Source organism: Mirounga leonina, unplaced genomic scaffold, assembly GCF_011800145.1.
Source record: "Mirounga leonina isolate KUSES-001 unplaced genomic scaffold, KU_Mleo_1.0 Mir_224, whole genome shotgun sequence".
NCBI lineage: Eukaryota > Metazoa > Chordata > Mammalia > Carnivora > Phocidae > Mirounga > Mirounga leonina.
The window spans coordinates 12,921,754-12,936,056 of record NW_023270615.1 but is presented as its reverse complement, the minus strand read 5'-3'; the positions used below and the strand labels follow the sequence as shown (position 1 = coordinate 12,936,056).

At 48.0% G+C, this 14,303-nt stretch overlaps 1 protein-coding gene across 3 annotated transcripts in view; it reads right to left on the bottom strand.

Moving 5' to 3' along the window:
• Window positions 1-733: 733 nt before the first annotated feature.
• The window catches only part of VLDLR (very low density lipoprotein receptor), a 29,896-nt gene continuing 16,326 nt past the window's right edge, over window positions 734-14,303 (bottom strand). For 2 of the 3 annotated variants that reach the window (XM_035029131.1, XM_035029132.1), the window contains exons 5-19: window positions 13,289-13,411; window positions 11,118-11,489; window positions 10,671-11,003; window positions 10,095-10,214; window positions 9,844-9,969; window positions 8,630-8,801; window positions 7,821-8,039; window positions 6,824-6,942; window positions 6,142-6,281; window positions 5,668-5,809; window positions 4,687-4,833; window positions 3,730-3,813; window positions 3,269-3,349; window positions 2,284-2,453; window positions 734-1,385 (exon numbers count right to left, since the gene is read on the bottom strand). In XM_035029131.1, coding sequence (XP_034885022.1) covers window positions 1,350-1,385; window positions 2,284-2,453; window positions 3,269-3,349; window positions 3,730-3,813; window positions 4,687-4,833; window positions 5,668-5,809; window positions 6,142-6,281; window positions 6,824-6,942; window positions 7,821-8,039; window positions 8,630-8,801; window positions 9,844-9,969; window positions 10,095-10,214; window positions 10,671-11,003; window positions 11,118-11,489; window positions 13,289-13,411 — 2,384 coding nt within the window. In that variant the 3' untranslated portion in view covers window positions 734-1,349. The remainder of the gene's footprint in view (window positions 1,386-2,283; window positions 2,454-3,268; window positions 3,350-3,729; window positions 3,814-4,686; window positions 4,834-5,667; window positions 5,810-6,141; window positions 6,282-6,823; window positions 6,943-7,820; window positions 8,040-8,629; window positions 8,802-9,843; window positions 9,970-10,094; window positions 10,215-10,670; window positions 11,004-11,117; window positions 11,490-13,288; window positions 13,412-14,303) is intronic. The other variant, XM_035029133.1, reaches the window with a different exon arrangement.

Sequence of the window (14,303 nt, the reverse complement as noted above, 5' to 3'; positions counted from 1 at the left end):
TTCAGACGTTGTCCACAGAAGGATCTTCTGCCAGCCAGACTGCAAAATGAGAAGATAGATTCTCCATGAAGTCCCGCTGGAACAGTGGTTTTCAAACTGTAGTTGACATCAGAATCACCTGAAGGGCTTGTGAAAACACATTCCTGGACCCCACCCCCCAAGTTCCTCACTCAGCAGATCTGGGAAGGGGCCTTTTTAACAAGTTCCCAGGGGATGGAGAGGTTAACCCTACTGAGAACCACTGCCTTAGAGTGTTCAAGAATGGCGCTACCCGTTACCTCTCTAGCTCTCTTCATGGTAGATGGTGTAGACTTATAAAAGATGGACACGCTTTGCTCAAGGACAAGCTCAAGGACAAGAAGGCACTTGTCCTGGAGCTACATATAATGACAGAACATGGAAAACAGAGACTTAAGTATGAAGCAGCAGAATTGCTAGAAATCTTAGCATAGGTTTCTAGATCGGGAAACAAATTAGAAAAGGAACTTGCCTCTAAACAAGAGGAATTTTAGGTACAGGCTAAGCTAGCTTCTTTTACAAAATAAATATTTGGGGAGTGAATATTAAGTGGTACCTTGTTCTTTCAGTACTTGGTTGTGAGAGAAACTAGCCAATTTATAGGCCTGGTTACACAACATCAAGATCTATATCATCTAGCTCATGTATTTAGTTAGAATGCTTGATATTACTCAGGCTGCTGATAGAGGTTTATCCTAGAGGAATAGGCACAGACCATGGTTAAGCTGCTTGGTTTAATTGTTTTAGCACTTGAAAAAAATGTACAGTAGTTTGAACACTCAGTCTTTGCAGACCTCCACTGAGGTCAAAGATTTCATTCATACGTACAAAATTAGTTTACAAATTTTTTGGCAATTTCATCTTAGTAACCCGTTTTATCCTATTGCCATTGTCCCAACCATTGAAAAAGTTTACAATAATTTACATAGAAATATTTTCAAAGTGCTTAAGAATAGTGATTGTTCTCTGGGATATTTACAGATGGCCTATACAATGTATGTACAGATGGAATACACTATAGCACAAGTGGGTGTCCTTGCTGGAATATGGCTTTCTAGGGAAAGTGCATATTTGGCCAGATGTGGCAATACTGTCTAGAAACTCAAGGGTTAGATACTTGGTAACCACATCCGAAGCTGAAGTAGAATGTGGACAGGAATATTTACAAAAGTAATATAAAAACGGTCAAGTATACAAGCTTGATCCATGTAAAGATATCTTGATGTTCTTCCAGACTGGAGGAAGAAAGACTTCAGATTGTGGCTCGGTTACCATTCCGAAGTGGAGGGTTATTGGTTTTAGACCTCAGAGGTCAAGACTCGTCTCTGAAGTCAAGCTAGGTCATCGTCTGTGCTTACAACCGATATCTGTGGAAGAGAAAAAGTACAGGATGAGCGTGGTGATCACTCAGTGGTGGTACTCACTCCAGTCTCTCCGATGGGCCTTGCTTTTGAGTGTGTCATCCAGAGACCGAAGGGACATGGAAGGGAAGTCAGATCTAACGCAGTACTGAGTTGTGTCACTGGTGCATTTTCACTTGAATTCAATGGTGTCTACTTGGGAGAGAGAGAAAATAGTGGAGCTGATGCTGCCATTCCACTGAATGATCGTAAATCCTGGAGAAAAATGGGGAAAAGACACATGCGGGCCATGAATGGACCACCGTTCTTTGTTTCACCAGAGAGCTTGAGAGGGAGCGCTGAGCCCCTTTTTTTTTGTTCAGACTGTTCCCTAAGTGAAGGCCAAATACTCCAGTTGGGTTTCAGCTGAAGAACAAGGGACTAGCTCCCCTGCTGAAAGGAAGCTAGCTGCAGTTGGCAGGATAGGCCACTTTTAAGCATTTGGTAATGATGGCTAAAGGAATCTTGCTCAATACGCTGACTTTAAGCCAACTCCCCTGTTCCCTTGTATAGGATGTGCAAACTTCTAAGTGTCCGGGAGACAGCTGACTTGGCAATTCAAATAGGAGCCCCTTGCTTTGTGCTACTATTCACATCTAGTTTCTATAACCAAAAATATCTCCAGTAGTGTAGTGATGACCTTAGGTTGACTTACTTGTCATTCTTTCTGGGACAGATGCTTATCAACTGACTGGCATGTGTTCTGACAGGCTAGACTGTCTAATCTCCAGGCACAGATCTATTTGGTGGCTCTGTGATCCTAATGGCTCTTCCTAGCCCAAGCAGCCATAGCTTGAGTTAGTGGTCTCCTTTCCAGAAAGTCCTACTGCAAGCCAGGGTGTATCAAGACCCAAAGCTGACTTACTGCTGGGTACGTGTGTCCAACAGAAGCACTGTGTCTACCAATGTCTATTGACAGGTCCTCTTCGGTAGTCTTCAAGTACACAGGATTGTCAAAGTTCATGCTTTTCATGTTCTTGTGCTGCCAATTCCGCCACATCAAGTAGCCACCTACCGCTGCCATTGCCAAGAGCACTGAGAAAAAGTGAGAAGGTGACTAAGCAGGGTCTAGTCTCAAAACATACAAAAAGAGGTCATGTTCAGGAACCCATGAGACTTGACGTTAATAAAAATTTCATGTTGTGGGAAGCTAGCATAACTAGATGTTAGACTATAAATGGGCCAGGAGCTTGAAACAAGTTCAGACCAGTGATCAAGTATTATTCTGTGGACTGGTGTTAAGCTCAGCACATCCATTTGGGCAAGTGGAGAGTTCTGGGCCCCGGCGCAGGCCAACTGAATGAAAATTTCAGAGTTTTCTGGAGAGCTTTTCAAGCGGTCCCCCAGGTGTGTTTGCTAAGTTTGGACTTCAGTGTTCCAGGACAAAGTGACCATTATGGCACACATAGGGACTCAGAATCCCCACACCCAGTAATTGTTCTAGAGGTTCTTCCCCCTGAGTTTGAGGATTCTTACCTATTTCTAATTTACCCTCTACAAGTCCTACAACTCCTCAAGAAAGCATTTAAGCATTTGCATGTCTCCTCTGTATGAAGCATTCTACACCTTTCCAAGGGGAAGAAAACAGTGCTCTTTACCTAAAGGAATGCATTTAGCCAGACTAACACCCCTGAGGTAGAGTGCAATGGGCACCTTTCATGTAATAGTTGAGTGTGTATGACTCAAGAGAAAGGTATGGACTCAACTCAGTGTACCAGGCTGGGGAGGGAGCGAACGTAATCAGGGTCACGAGTACTGTGACGGTGGGAGGGGTGTCTCTAGATGGATTCGAAATGCCCACTTGGTGGGCGTCTAACAAGTTTATCCACATGTGTGGGGAAGGTACTTACAGAGAGGAAGGATGGCCCAGGCAGCTGAGGTGCCTTTCGGGGGGACAGTGGCCTCCGATACTGCTGTGGTCACATTGATCCCTACAGAAGAATGAAAGGAATCAATTTAGATGGATGTGAATTCAGACTGAGAAACGGACCCATCGGGCGAAGCACCTCATGCTCTGGCATCCATCACTGCGGGTCAGTACCTACTGCACTGCATTCCAGGCACAACTAGTCTAGAAAGATTGGAAAGTCACACGCTCGAATAGCTATTTCACTAAGAGTTGTCTAGTAGAAACCTTCATACGTTGGGTCAGGCGAAGAATTGCAGGCTTTCAGGCTTTGGAGCTGAAATGTAGGTTACCAGCGAGGGGCAGAACTAGTGGTTACAGGGTCTGCATGAATTACGGAAGCAATAAATACAAAGAGTGTGGCTGTTAGTTGAGATTCACAGTGCACAGTACTGGGCCCAGTACCTCTAGGAACTAGTCCACTAGTTGGTGCAATTTCTGTTGTGTGGATACCTTTTGTCTCACTGTAAGTCACAGGAACTGCAGAACCTGAATTATAAAGACCAAGAACCTGGTTAAGGCCAAGGTTCCAGAGCGGCTAGCTGCTTCATCCAGACAAACCCCTCGAAAGGTTGTTTTAACCCCACGGGAAATAGACAAGTCACCGCTGAGCTAAGTTGCCGGGTCAAAGCCGAAAGGAAGTCTTCACGCAAAACCAGAGACACACGAGACTTGGGCCAGAACAGTCAGCATTTGTGATCTGACAATTCAAAAAGATACACATTCACATTTAGCCCTCTCGGTACCGTCCTGGAAGTTACCAGAAATGCTCTCGAGGACAGAGTATCAGACATACTAGTCTTACTGTCAGATTGCCTTGCAATTACGTTCTCGGTAAACCAAGCTAGTCCCTGCAGGGACTCCGTATTAAGCTGATAAAAACCTCACAATAGGAGCTCCTTGCTCACAACGTGAGAATTTAATTTGCCACTCACTCAAAAGCTAAGAACAGAAGACGAAAATAAGGTGGGTGTAAGTGTGAGTTTAGGACGGTGTCGCCCTATGGGGCCATGAGGTTTCCTGTAACTGTGGCCTGTCTCTCTGGAGGAAAACATAGGACTTCAGTTGTCTGCAAGTTGGCTAGCTCAGTGCTGTCACGGGATTAACTGGGACACCTCAGGATAGTCCCGTTCACACTGTGGTCACCTATAGACTCACCCACTGCGGCAGTGGGTGAGAAGTCAGTTGTGAAGGAATGACATGAGCAACCTGGCATGCACTGGGCAGCAGATACACTCTCAAATCTCTTCCAAGAATCGGTGAAAGCAGAATTCTGAACATCCGGGCTAGGTTTACGGCTAGTGTCTTATTCTGCTGCCTGTTGTTAGGTCCTGCTGGTGGTTGAAAAGTCAAAAGCCTTACTGTGGCACTCCCGGCCGTTCTCCGCCAGATTGTACCCATTGGGACAGGAACAGGTGTATTTTGGAGAGTGATCATTAATTTGTGGTGCTGGCAGGCACAAGTATTCACAGCCTCCGTTTGGCATGTCTTCTTCACACCAGTTTTTACCTATTCAGAGACAAAAGTCCTTTAAAAGAGGTCCTGTGGTCCCTGCTATACCTAAAGCCCCATTCTAGATGCTGGAGACATGAGTCTTTGTTCCCAGGGAGATTACACTTGTCTCCTCTGTCCAACCTTCAAGTTCAATATGATGAAGAAGAAATACAAGGACAGGCAGTATGCTCTAAGGCTACCACAGATCCAAAGAAAGTTCTTGAAAGTGGCATGCGGATTATGCCTGGAACGGGTGGGTGGTGAGGAAGCAGGTGGGGGTAGGAGGCACCCATTACAGGCCCAAAGCTTAGAGTGAAGATTCAGGGGAAGGAGATGAGCATGTCCTCCTTGGTCTTCACTCTGCCTTACAGAACCCAGCTAGAGGGAGGTTGAAGGGTTTCATTTAGATAGAAACAGTCAAATATTTTGAGTAGGAGCTGGTGTGACCAGATAGATGTGTTTGAGGATCTGCAGAGAAGCTATGTCATGATGGGGAGGTAGGAAAAGTTGGTGGCATAAAAGCTACTTTGGAGGACAGTGCAAGAGTCTTAGTACAAGGGACTGAAGGCCGGGAGGTATGGAAAAGCCTGGAACAAAAGACTGAATGCTGAGGGTGGGAAAGAAAGGGAAGAGCTGAAGTTCTGAAAGCTCCTTCACTAGGAGGTCAGAAATCAAAACAAAACAAAAAACACCATGTTTGACGTGTTTGAGGCAGGGGACTGGAGGGGAAAGTTCCATTTTAGAGCAAGTTGAGTTGTTAAAGAGCCACTGATAACCAAGCAGGTTCTACACCACACTGCTGTCCTTACAGGGGACTTCCAGATGGAGGGCTGTGCTTGTTCCCGTTACCTGATGGCTGGACGAGTTCGTGATAGACAATGATGTCTTGGGCATCATTAAGGTTGTTGACCAGAGTGGCCAGCTCTGACCCAGTGAATTTATTGGCCCCGTAGACTGCTTCATTTTCCCCATCTATCCAGTAGACACGATCCTAAAACAGAACCCTCAAATTAGCAGGAACACCTAGGATGAAGACAAGTCCGTATCTAAGGTCATCGTTATTTTCTGGCAATTTAATGGCGCAAATTTATTGAACACTGGTCTGGGAGGTTAGATGTTACACTGTTGGAGATGCAAGTTCAGGCTTCTTCAAGTGCTATAGGAAATGAGCATTGAATTTGTCCCATGTCTGACGTGAAAGCAGTTCCTCGGGTCATGCTCCTCTGCCCATTCCTCCTTGCCCCATTCCTGTTCTGTCCTTTCTCCCCTGAGGCGCTCTAGTAAGTCAGAGGTCCACACTTAGAGGTGACACACACATCTCACCTCAAATATGGTCAGCGCGAGAGGATGAGCTAGGAACTCCAGAGACTTGAGGACAATCCTGCGATCTTGGCCATTCAAGTCCACACTGGACAGCATGTGCAACTTGGAGTCAAGCCAGTAGAGACGACTCTTGATAAGGTCTGGGGAGGAAAAGAATTGTCAGCTCATGAGACGCCATCACGGCCCTGGTTTCCACTGAAAAGATCCAGGGAATATGATACTCTATTCTCATGGCTCCTTCTCCAGCATGGGTTCCTAAAGGGGTGCTACAAGCCTTGCGAGGCAGCATGCGGGGTCTGTACCCACACTCACTCTGGGGGATTAAAGGAGGACCTAGGATTCTCAAAGGAGCTGACTTAAGATATGTTATTCACATTATAGGAGTGTTAAGAGAGGCGAGCATGTTGTTCTCCCCTGATGGGTGAGAGTTCCTAAGGCCCAAGATGCACTGAATTTATGTCCCATATTAGGCCCAAATGGACAGAAAAGCTAGTAACGGCAGAGCATCTAATATGTTAAGGCCCCACCATTGGATTTGCATTGCTCAGTTACTCTCATCCAAAATTCCTGCTATCGAAGGAACCATGGGAGCTGTCTGCCGTAGTCCAGAATAAACTACGGAGGGAAGCGAAAGCTGCGGGGACCACTGGATTGGTGGCCAAGGAAGGAAGGACAGACATACCGAGTGTAATTCCATTAGGCCATTGGATGTCCACTGTCACCAGGGCCCGCCTATCAAATCCATTCATTCCTGCTTTTTCTATTTTAGCTGGTTCTCCCCAGTCTGACCAGTACACAAAGCTAGGAAGAATTAAATGAGAAAGAAGCCTCAGTGGTTTAGAAGGGATAAACTTGTAGTTTTGGATACACATTTAAAGAATGACTAGAAAACTCTGAAGACCAACAGTAAGAGGTAACGGTCTAAATTACGTTCTGGGTAAACAAAAGTTAACACTAAGAATCTAGGCTTAGCTTATTATGAACTATATTAATCTATATAAGTGTGATAATTGTATTTCAGCCCCCAGTCACAGGTTATATATTTCCTTTACAAAAGGCCAATTCTTTCAGAGGAGTGAAAGATGAATATATGTTAAGCTTTATCGGAGGGGCTTGGCTGACTGTTCTCGCGAGGATTCCCGGGGGTCAGGGGTCATTACTAGAGGCTTAGTCAACTTCCTAAGATGTTTTTCTACATTATTTAGCACCAATTTAGGGCAACCTCTTGGTGAAATGTTGCTAGAGAGATCCGTTTATTTCAACTGGACTTTCAGACAACTTGGACATTTAGATGAAAGCTTTGAGGAAATACAGCTACCAAAAAATCCTCACAACTCGTGTTAGTACTTAGGTTTGGTCATCTGGAGCTAACCTGACAAAGCATTCAGACAAACATTAAAAATAACTTGCATAGATGCTGGGTGGCCATAAGGGTTCAGATACAGGTTCTGTGTGCACATCAAGTCAAACACGTTAACGTCAGTCAGCGCTCATACTGCCAGGGAGGGCCTGGAAGAGAGCGGACTTATTCAACCGTGATACCACTGACCTCTTGAACTGGATAATTCTCTGTTGTGGGGAGCTGTAAGTCTTGGGATTTCAGCACTGTTTCAGCCAGGAGGAAAGCTCCTGGCATATGCAGATAGCACCCAAAAGGCTAGAAAAAACAGACTACAAACCCAGACAGTGGGTCCACAGCTATGGAGGCAGGCTCCCGCAAGTCAGAGTTAAACAGGAACTTCCTCTTGGTTCCATCAAGGGTAGCTACTGAAATAGTCTTAGAAGCCACATCAGTCCAGTAGATGGTCTTGTACACCCAATCAACAGCAATGGCCGCGGGATTATAGACATTGTCGATCATTTTAACATGTCTACCAACCTTGTCATCAATTGAGGCACTGAAACAGAATAGGTCACAAGAAATTTAAGAGTTTGACACCATCAGAGCCTGGAGAATGGACTTTCTGTTTACAAAATGGTCCACACCTTTGTTGAGAAGAAACTCGAGTAACGCCAGAGCTCACCACTCAGATCATTTAACTATGCTTCTTACTGATACTAAGAATGTCCATTATTTAGCTGCTGGTATGTACTCGACAAGCAAGACTGACCCATTTCTAAGTGAAGGTGTTGGTTGCAGGAGATACCATCTGAGTTTCTAGAGTTCTCCTTAAGAAAACGCCGTCACTACCATTTCTATGGGTAGCCACTGTGAAAAGCTGTCAATTAACTAGAAAGAATGGGGTGACAAGAGGAGAAACTAAGATGCCCTTTGCGATAATCCTATAGCTACGGCCTCCTTTTCCTTCGTACACAATTGTTAGTCTCCAGTGAGGAGCTGATAGTAACTTACTAGTGGAAGAATCAGTCAGCGTCCAGATTTAAGAGTCCCAGCTAAGTAGATGCTAGAGTGGCGCTAGAAACTCCTCCAAACCTTCCCAAAGACCAAGGACTTAGGCTGAGACCCTAAGCAGGGAACTGAAGTTACCTGAAGATGGCCTTCTGGCTGAGATCAGCCCAGAACAGTTTCTGAGCAGCGATGTCCGCATCAAGAGCTACAGTGTTTCTTAGCTGTTCAACCAGCTGGATATATTCCTTCCTCTCCAAGCCAATCTTCCGGATGTCTCTTCGATTCGTGAAGATCAGACTTGGCTCTTTGCCTGCAAGATAGCAGTCAGGTTTATTTAGTTTCACGGTAAGAAGGCAAGGTCCTTCTAAGTCTCCTCCTCCCAAAGGAGGAGCACTTAAAAAGTAAAGGCATCGCCAAACACCTGAGGAGGATGCTTGCTGCAGTCCGTGCCCCCGGGAACTGTAAACACTTCCCACTGTTCAAGAAGGCAGTCCTGGGGTCACAACACTCAACAGTAGGGTGGCTGACCAGCCCAGAACAGTTTCTAAGCAGCTGTTGACTAAGTTACTTACTGGGATTGCATTCAAGTTTTGGAAGCAGGAAGTGACTGCACCTGGTAGGTATTCACGGTATCCTATGCAAAAGAAACTGACCAAGGCAGGTGTCTAGGGAAACGCTCTTTTGTTTGACCTGTGATACTGCACTGGGAGTTACTGATCTCAAGAAGAGACAGTCCCGGACTCAGGATGGTTCGACCTAGGATTTTTCAGCTTTATGATGGTAAAAAAGCAGTTTGCGTCCAGTAGAAACCACACTTTGAATTTAGAGTTGGGATCTTTTCCCAGGTCAGTGATATGTGCTACCATCCTCTCTTGTGATGTTCTCCCACGATGCTGGGTGGTAGCAGCGAGTCGCAGCTCCTGGTCAGCCCCGTGATCACGAGGATGTGAACAGCCGATGCGCTGACGCCCACGTATACCCATACAGCCGTTCTGCTTTTCACTTTCAGTACGGTACTCGATACGTTCCATGCGGCATTCAACATTCAACACTTCCTGGGCTTGTGTTAGATGATGTTGCCCAACCATAAGCTGACATAAGAGTTCTGAGCATACTGAAGGCAGGCTTGGCTAAGCAATGATATTTGGTAGGTTACGTATATTAAATGCATTTTTGACTTGGGATATTTTCAACTTAGAATGGTTTATTAGATTGTGACCCCGTCATAAGTCGAGGAAGAGCTGTACTACTTTAATTCCATAATTTAGTTGACTCTTGGGGTCATTGGCTGTACCCTTGGTAAGCACTTACTCCCAAAGGTACCAGAGCAACACCAGTCCAAGTCCATTTACCTACTGCCTTGCACACGCCAGTGGCAAGATCCATCTGATAGCCCCGACTACATTCACACTTGTAACCGCCTTTTAAGTTGATACAAATTTGGCTGCAGATTCCCGGATTTTGGCATTCATCAATATCTAGGAGGGAAATTAGGATTAGTCTTTTGTGCCTAGATGACTTAGAGCAAGATACTGTCCTTTCCTATCTCTCCCCGCCCCCCCACCCCCCCTGCACAAGGGCTGAGGCTCCCTCCTGGACTCACCTCCACAGATTTTCTTATCTATCAGTTCAAACCCAGCTGCGCAGTCACATTCGTAGCCTATAACGAGGTCTTTGCAGATGTGAGAACAGCCACCATTATTAACCAAGCATTCGTTTACATCTGAAATAGAAAGGGACCAGGGTTACCCCACACCTTATTCCAAATTGATATTTGCCCCAGTTAACATTTAAACTCTGGGCTTTTTGCAATAACTTATCTAGTTAGTCTGGTCAAACCGGTGACTTTCCTAAGGTCTAATAATCTGTCTTCAAGATACGCATCTCGGAGGGTTTGGGGGGAGAGTAAACCCAATCTCCTTGGCAGGTTACCAGCTGGCTAAAGTACTGAGTCAAGTGTCTCTATTGCTGATCGGTTATCTTTAAGGAGGTAAAGCTATGAGCTAGTTTGTCACTGCTCCAACTTCTAAGGCTTAAAAGTGCCACTCTGAAGCCCGGCAACTGAACTCGGTTCCTTAAACGTAGCGTGAGCAGGCACTGCGCGGGGTGCACGCTGCATTAGTTAGGGGCGATGTCATGACCCTTCCCGACTCTGGGCTCACGCAACCCCTCCACTTACGACATTCCTTCAGGGGCTCGTCACTCCAGTCCCTGCAGTCCTGCTCCTGGTTACATACTTTACCGATATCTATGCACTCCCCACTTCTGCACTTGAACTTGCCAGGGCCTAAGCACTGATTGACTACAAAGAGAAACACAAAAGCGAGGAGTCCATCGGTGGGGCTGCTCCGGGCAGTCCTCTGACTCACCCCCAGGAGGAGCCCCTCACCATTTTTGCAGTTGACCTCGTCGGAGCCGTCCACACAGTCCCGGATGCCGTTGCACTGCCTGCTGCCGTGGATGCAGCTCCCGTCCTCACACTCAAACTGGTCAGGGCGGCAGGTTCGCGAAGCTGCGGGAGGGGGCGGGCGAGGGGGCGGCAAGGACGGGGGCGGGTCAGCCAAGCCGTCCAGGCGGCCGCGCGGGGCGGGCGCGGAGCAGGCCGGGCGATGAGAAGGCTACTTACGACAGTTGACTTCGTCGCTGCCGTCCTTGCAGTCGGGGTCCCCGTCGCAGCGCCACTTCTTGTGGATGCACTCGCCGGAGCCGCACTGGGTCTCGCTGGCCGGGCACTTGGCGTGCATCACCGGCTGGCGGCCGCACTGCTCCAGGGACTCGTCCGACTGGTCGGAGCAGTCGGCATCCTCGTCGCACACCCAGCTGAGGGGGATGCAGGACGAGGTGCTGCACTGGAACTCGTGCGCACCGCACGTCGGGGGCGCGCAGTCCAGCTCGTCGCTGCCGTCGCTGCAGTCGTCCTGGCCGTTGCAGACGAAATTCCTGGAGATGCAGCGGCCGCTGGAGCAGGTGAACTCGTCGGGGCTGCACGTGATGTTGCCTGCGGGGCGGGGGGGGGGGGGGGGGGGGGGGGAGAGCAGGCCGCGCTGGGGGCGGGCGGGCGGGGGGGGGGGGGGGGGGGGGGGGGGGGGGGGTGGAGAGCAGGCCTCGCTGAGTGCACGCGGGCCTCGGCGTGCCTTCCAGACTTGCGTCCCACAACCCTCGCGATCTCGGATCGCGGACCCTAGCTCTCCAAGCTTCACTTAAAAGCTATCGTGGAATTCTATCCATATCCAGGTTCCCGGCGAACTAGCAAGCAGTCTCAATATGGACAAGACGCAGGGACACTTGGACGAGAACGGAAAGAAAGGACCAAGAGAACAGCTGAAGACTTAGAAGTTAATCTGAGGTGAGAACCACAACAGATTCCTAAAGGGACAGCGATCAAGAACTTAAACCTGACCGGGGGATTTCATTTTGAATGGCAAAGACTGAGCTCTCTCTACATAGACAGACAGTTTTCTCTAAAATCAGTTCAGATCATCAGCTGAGACTACCCTGTATCAGGTACACAGATTAACATAGGCTCATAATAAGCATTATCACACGATGAACAAAAATCAGCCATTATTTATGCTACCATACATGGCTCCTTCTCTGTTGGTCCTTCAAATGAGGATCAGGAATAACAGGCCTTAAATATTTTCAAGTGTTAGAAAGTCACTGCTAGGGCTAGACTCGATCTCAATCTTAGCCGCCCGGTATGCTAATGATGATAAACCAGGCAGACTAGCCAGTTTGTACTTGGACTCAAATTCCTGCCGAATGAATCAAGGTCACAGTTTGGTGGTAATGAGGGTAGAGACCGCGACTCTCTTGGGAAGCAAAGTCTAGATTTAGGAGGGAAACACTTGGCAGCCCTGGGGCTTACCAATACATAAAGCTCAATTCTAAGATCGAACACCGAAACTCATTGGACTAGGTGCAGTGGTATTGACCTCAGAAGTCGACTTCTCCATGCAAGACTGGCGTTTGGACCGCAAGCACGCTCAGCTCACTAGTACTCTGCTGCCTCAGGAGGCCCATGCCTGTCAGCCTTGGGAGCTGTCGCTCTCGGGGCCCTGTAAAAGGGCGGTAGCTTGAAAGAGTGCTCACAGCAATGTTTGTTCAACCCAGATATTTCCCAGGGCCTCGCCTGGAACGCGCAGCACTTTATTACACATTTTCCAGGAACAGAAACATGAAAGCATAGGAAACAGAGCTCCTTTTTACGGGCAGGAACCTTGAGAAGAGACAGAAGTACCATCGGCTGGGTAGGGTTTTCTTTGGGTCTGTGCTGGCAAGATGATAGGTAACGCTTCTGTGCCAGGTTAACCTTTGGACAGCCTCAAAGAGAATCGAGTTCAGAGGCTACCTCAAGCGGCTCGTAGGCTACTCAAGGCATTTATTCCAAAAAGCAGACCCACTTGAGACCTAGGAATGAGCTTGCTGGCCCTAGTCCCCTGCTGGTCGTACTGAGCCCGGGTGAGGCAGGCCCGTGCACCCCTGTCCTAACACACAGACGCCCACACCGTCGTGGCCTCACTGAGCTCCTTCTGGATGGCGGTGCCCTGAGTGACTTACCTTCTCACTTCTATCTGCCTAGGGCAAACACCGAAGCGGGCAGTGGTCAGTCACCACGGGGACTTCTGTCAGTTTTAGGGCAGTAATGAAGGCCAAGTAGCTGCGCAGAGAGCGAAGTCACTGAAACGCCAGTCAATGGAACTGCATCTTCACGCTCCTGGAAGCTTCTCCCCCTGCCCACCCTTCTTTGAGCAAAAGGGTCTTGGGGGCAAAGCCACTCAACACTGATCTTCTTACCGCAGTTTTCTTCATCTTCTCCACTGTCACAATCATTTTCACCATCGCACCTCCAGGACCCTGGGATACACTGAGTGGAGCGGGCGCCACAGCTGATTTCATTTATGCGGCATGTTCTCATATCTGTTGACGATATACAGTCTCAAAAGAGCCTCCCCCACGCCTCCGAGCCAAGCTGCTGCCCCTGAGCTGCCTGCGTGTGGGCTCACCTGTCACCCGGTGGCCTGGCGAAGGGGTGAGATTCCACTGACTAGTTGAAGCCTGGGGAGATGGTTCACCAGCTCCACGGCTGAGCAGCCATGGGAGTCGGTGCCGCCCGGCAGGGCCCCGAGAGCCTTGACCGTGTTACTCCTTCAAGGTTCCGTGGCGTGCTCAGCTCTGGCTTCTGTTTTACTTGGCGCGGTTAGGCTTATTGGCTGGCCTGCTCCTTGACCTTTTTTTGTGTGGCTCCTTTTTTTTTTTTTTTTTTTTGGTTATCTGTCAGATACCAGATAAGGTCACCTAATTCCCACTTCTTTAAAGGCTGGATGACCTAACACCTGGGAAGTCTTCTGCTGACTAGATTCCTTTATAGGTTTCTTCGTGACCTATGGGGGCTTTGCCACAACGGGGACCCCTCCTGATCGTTGACCTCGCTGGGCCACCCTCTACTAACACTCAGGGCCGCGTCTCTGTGGAACCTGGCTTTCCCTGGGGCGATTTACCTGCCATGACCAATGTTCTTATCGCTCCCCTGATTCCTTGCCTTGAAAACTGAAATTGATGCATTTATCTTCCTTTCCGCTTCACTGCGTTGTGTCACCCTATCCGAGACCTCAACTTGGGTCCTGTTAGATTTGCACTTTTCGTGTTTCAACAGGTCTCTACTGCTTTGAAATAAACTCCAAGACTTTCTTCACCACGACATTCAAATGATCCTAATTTACCTATCCCAAATCCTTCTCCTCTGTGATGTCACAGACCTTTTCCCGGATATCCGCCTAAGGACACGTATATACATTGGCATACCTGTGAA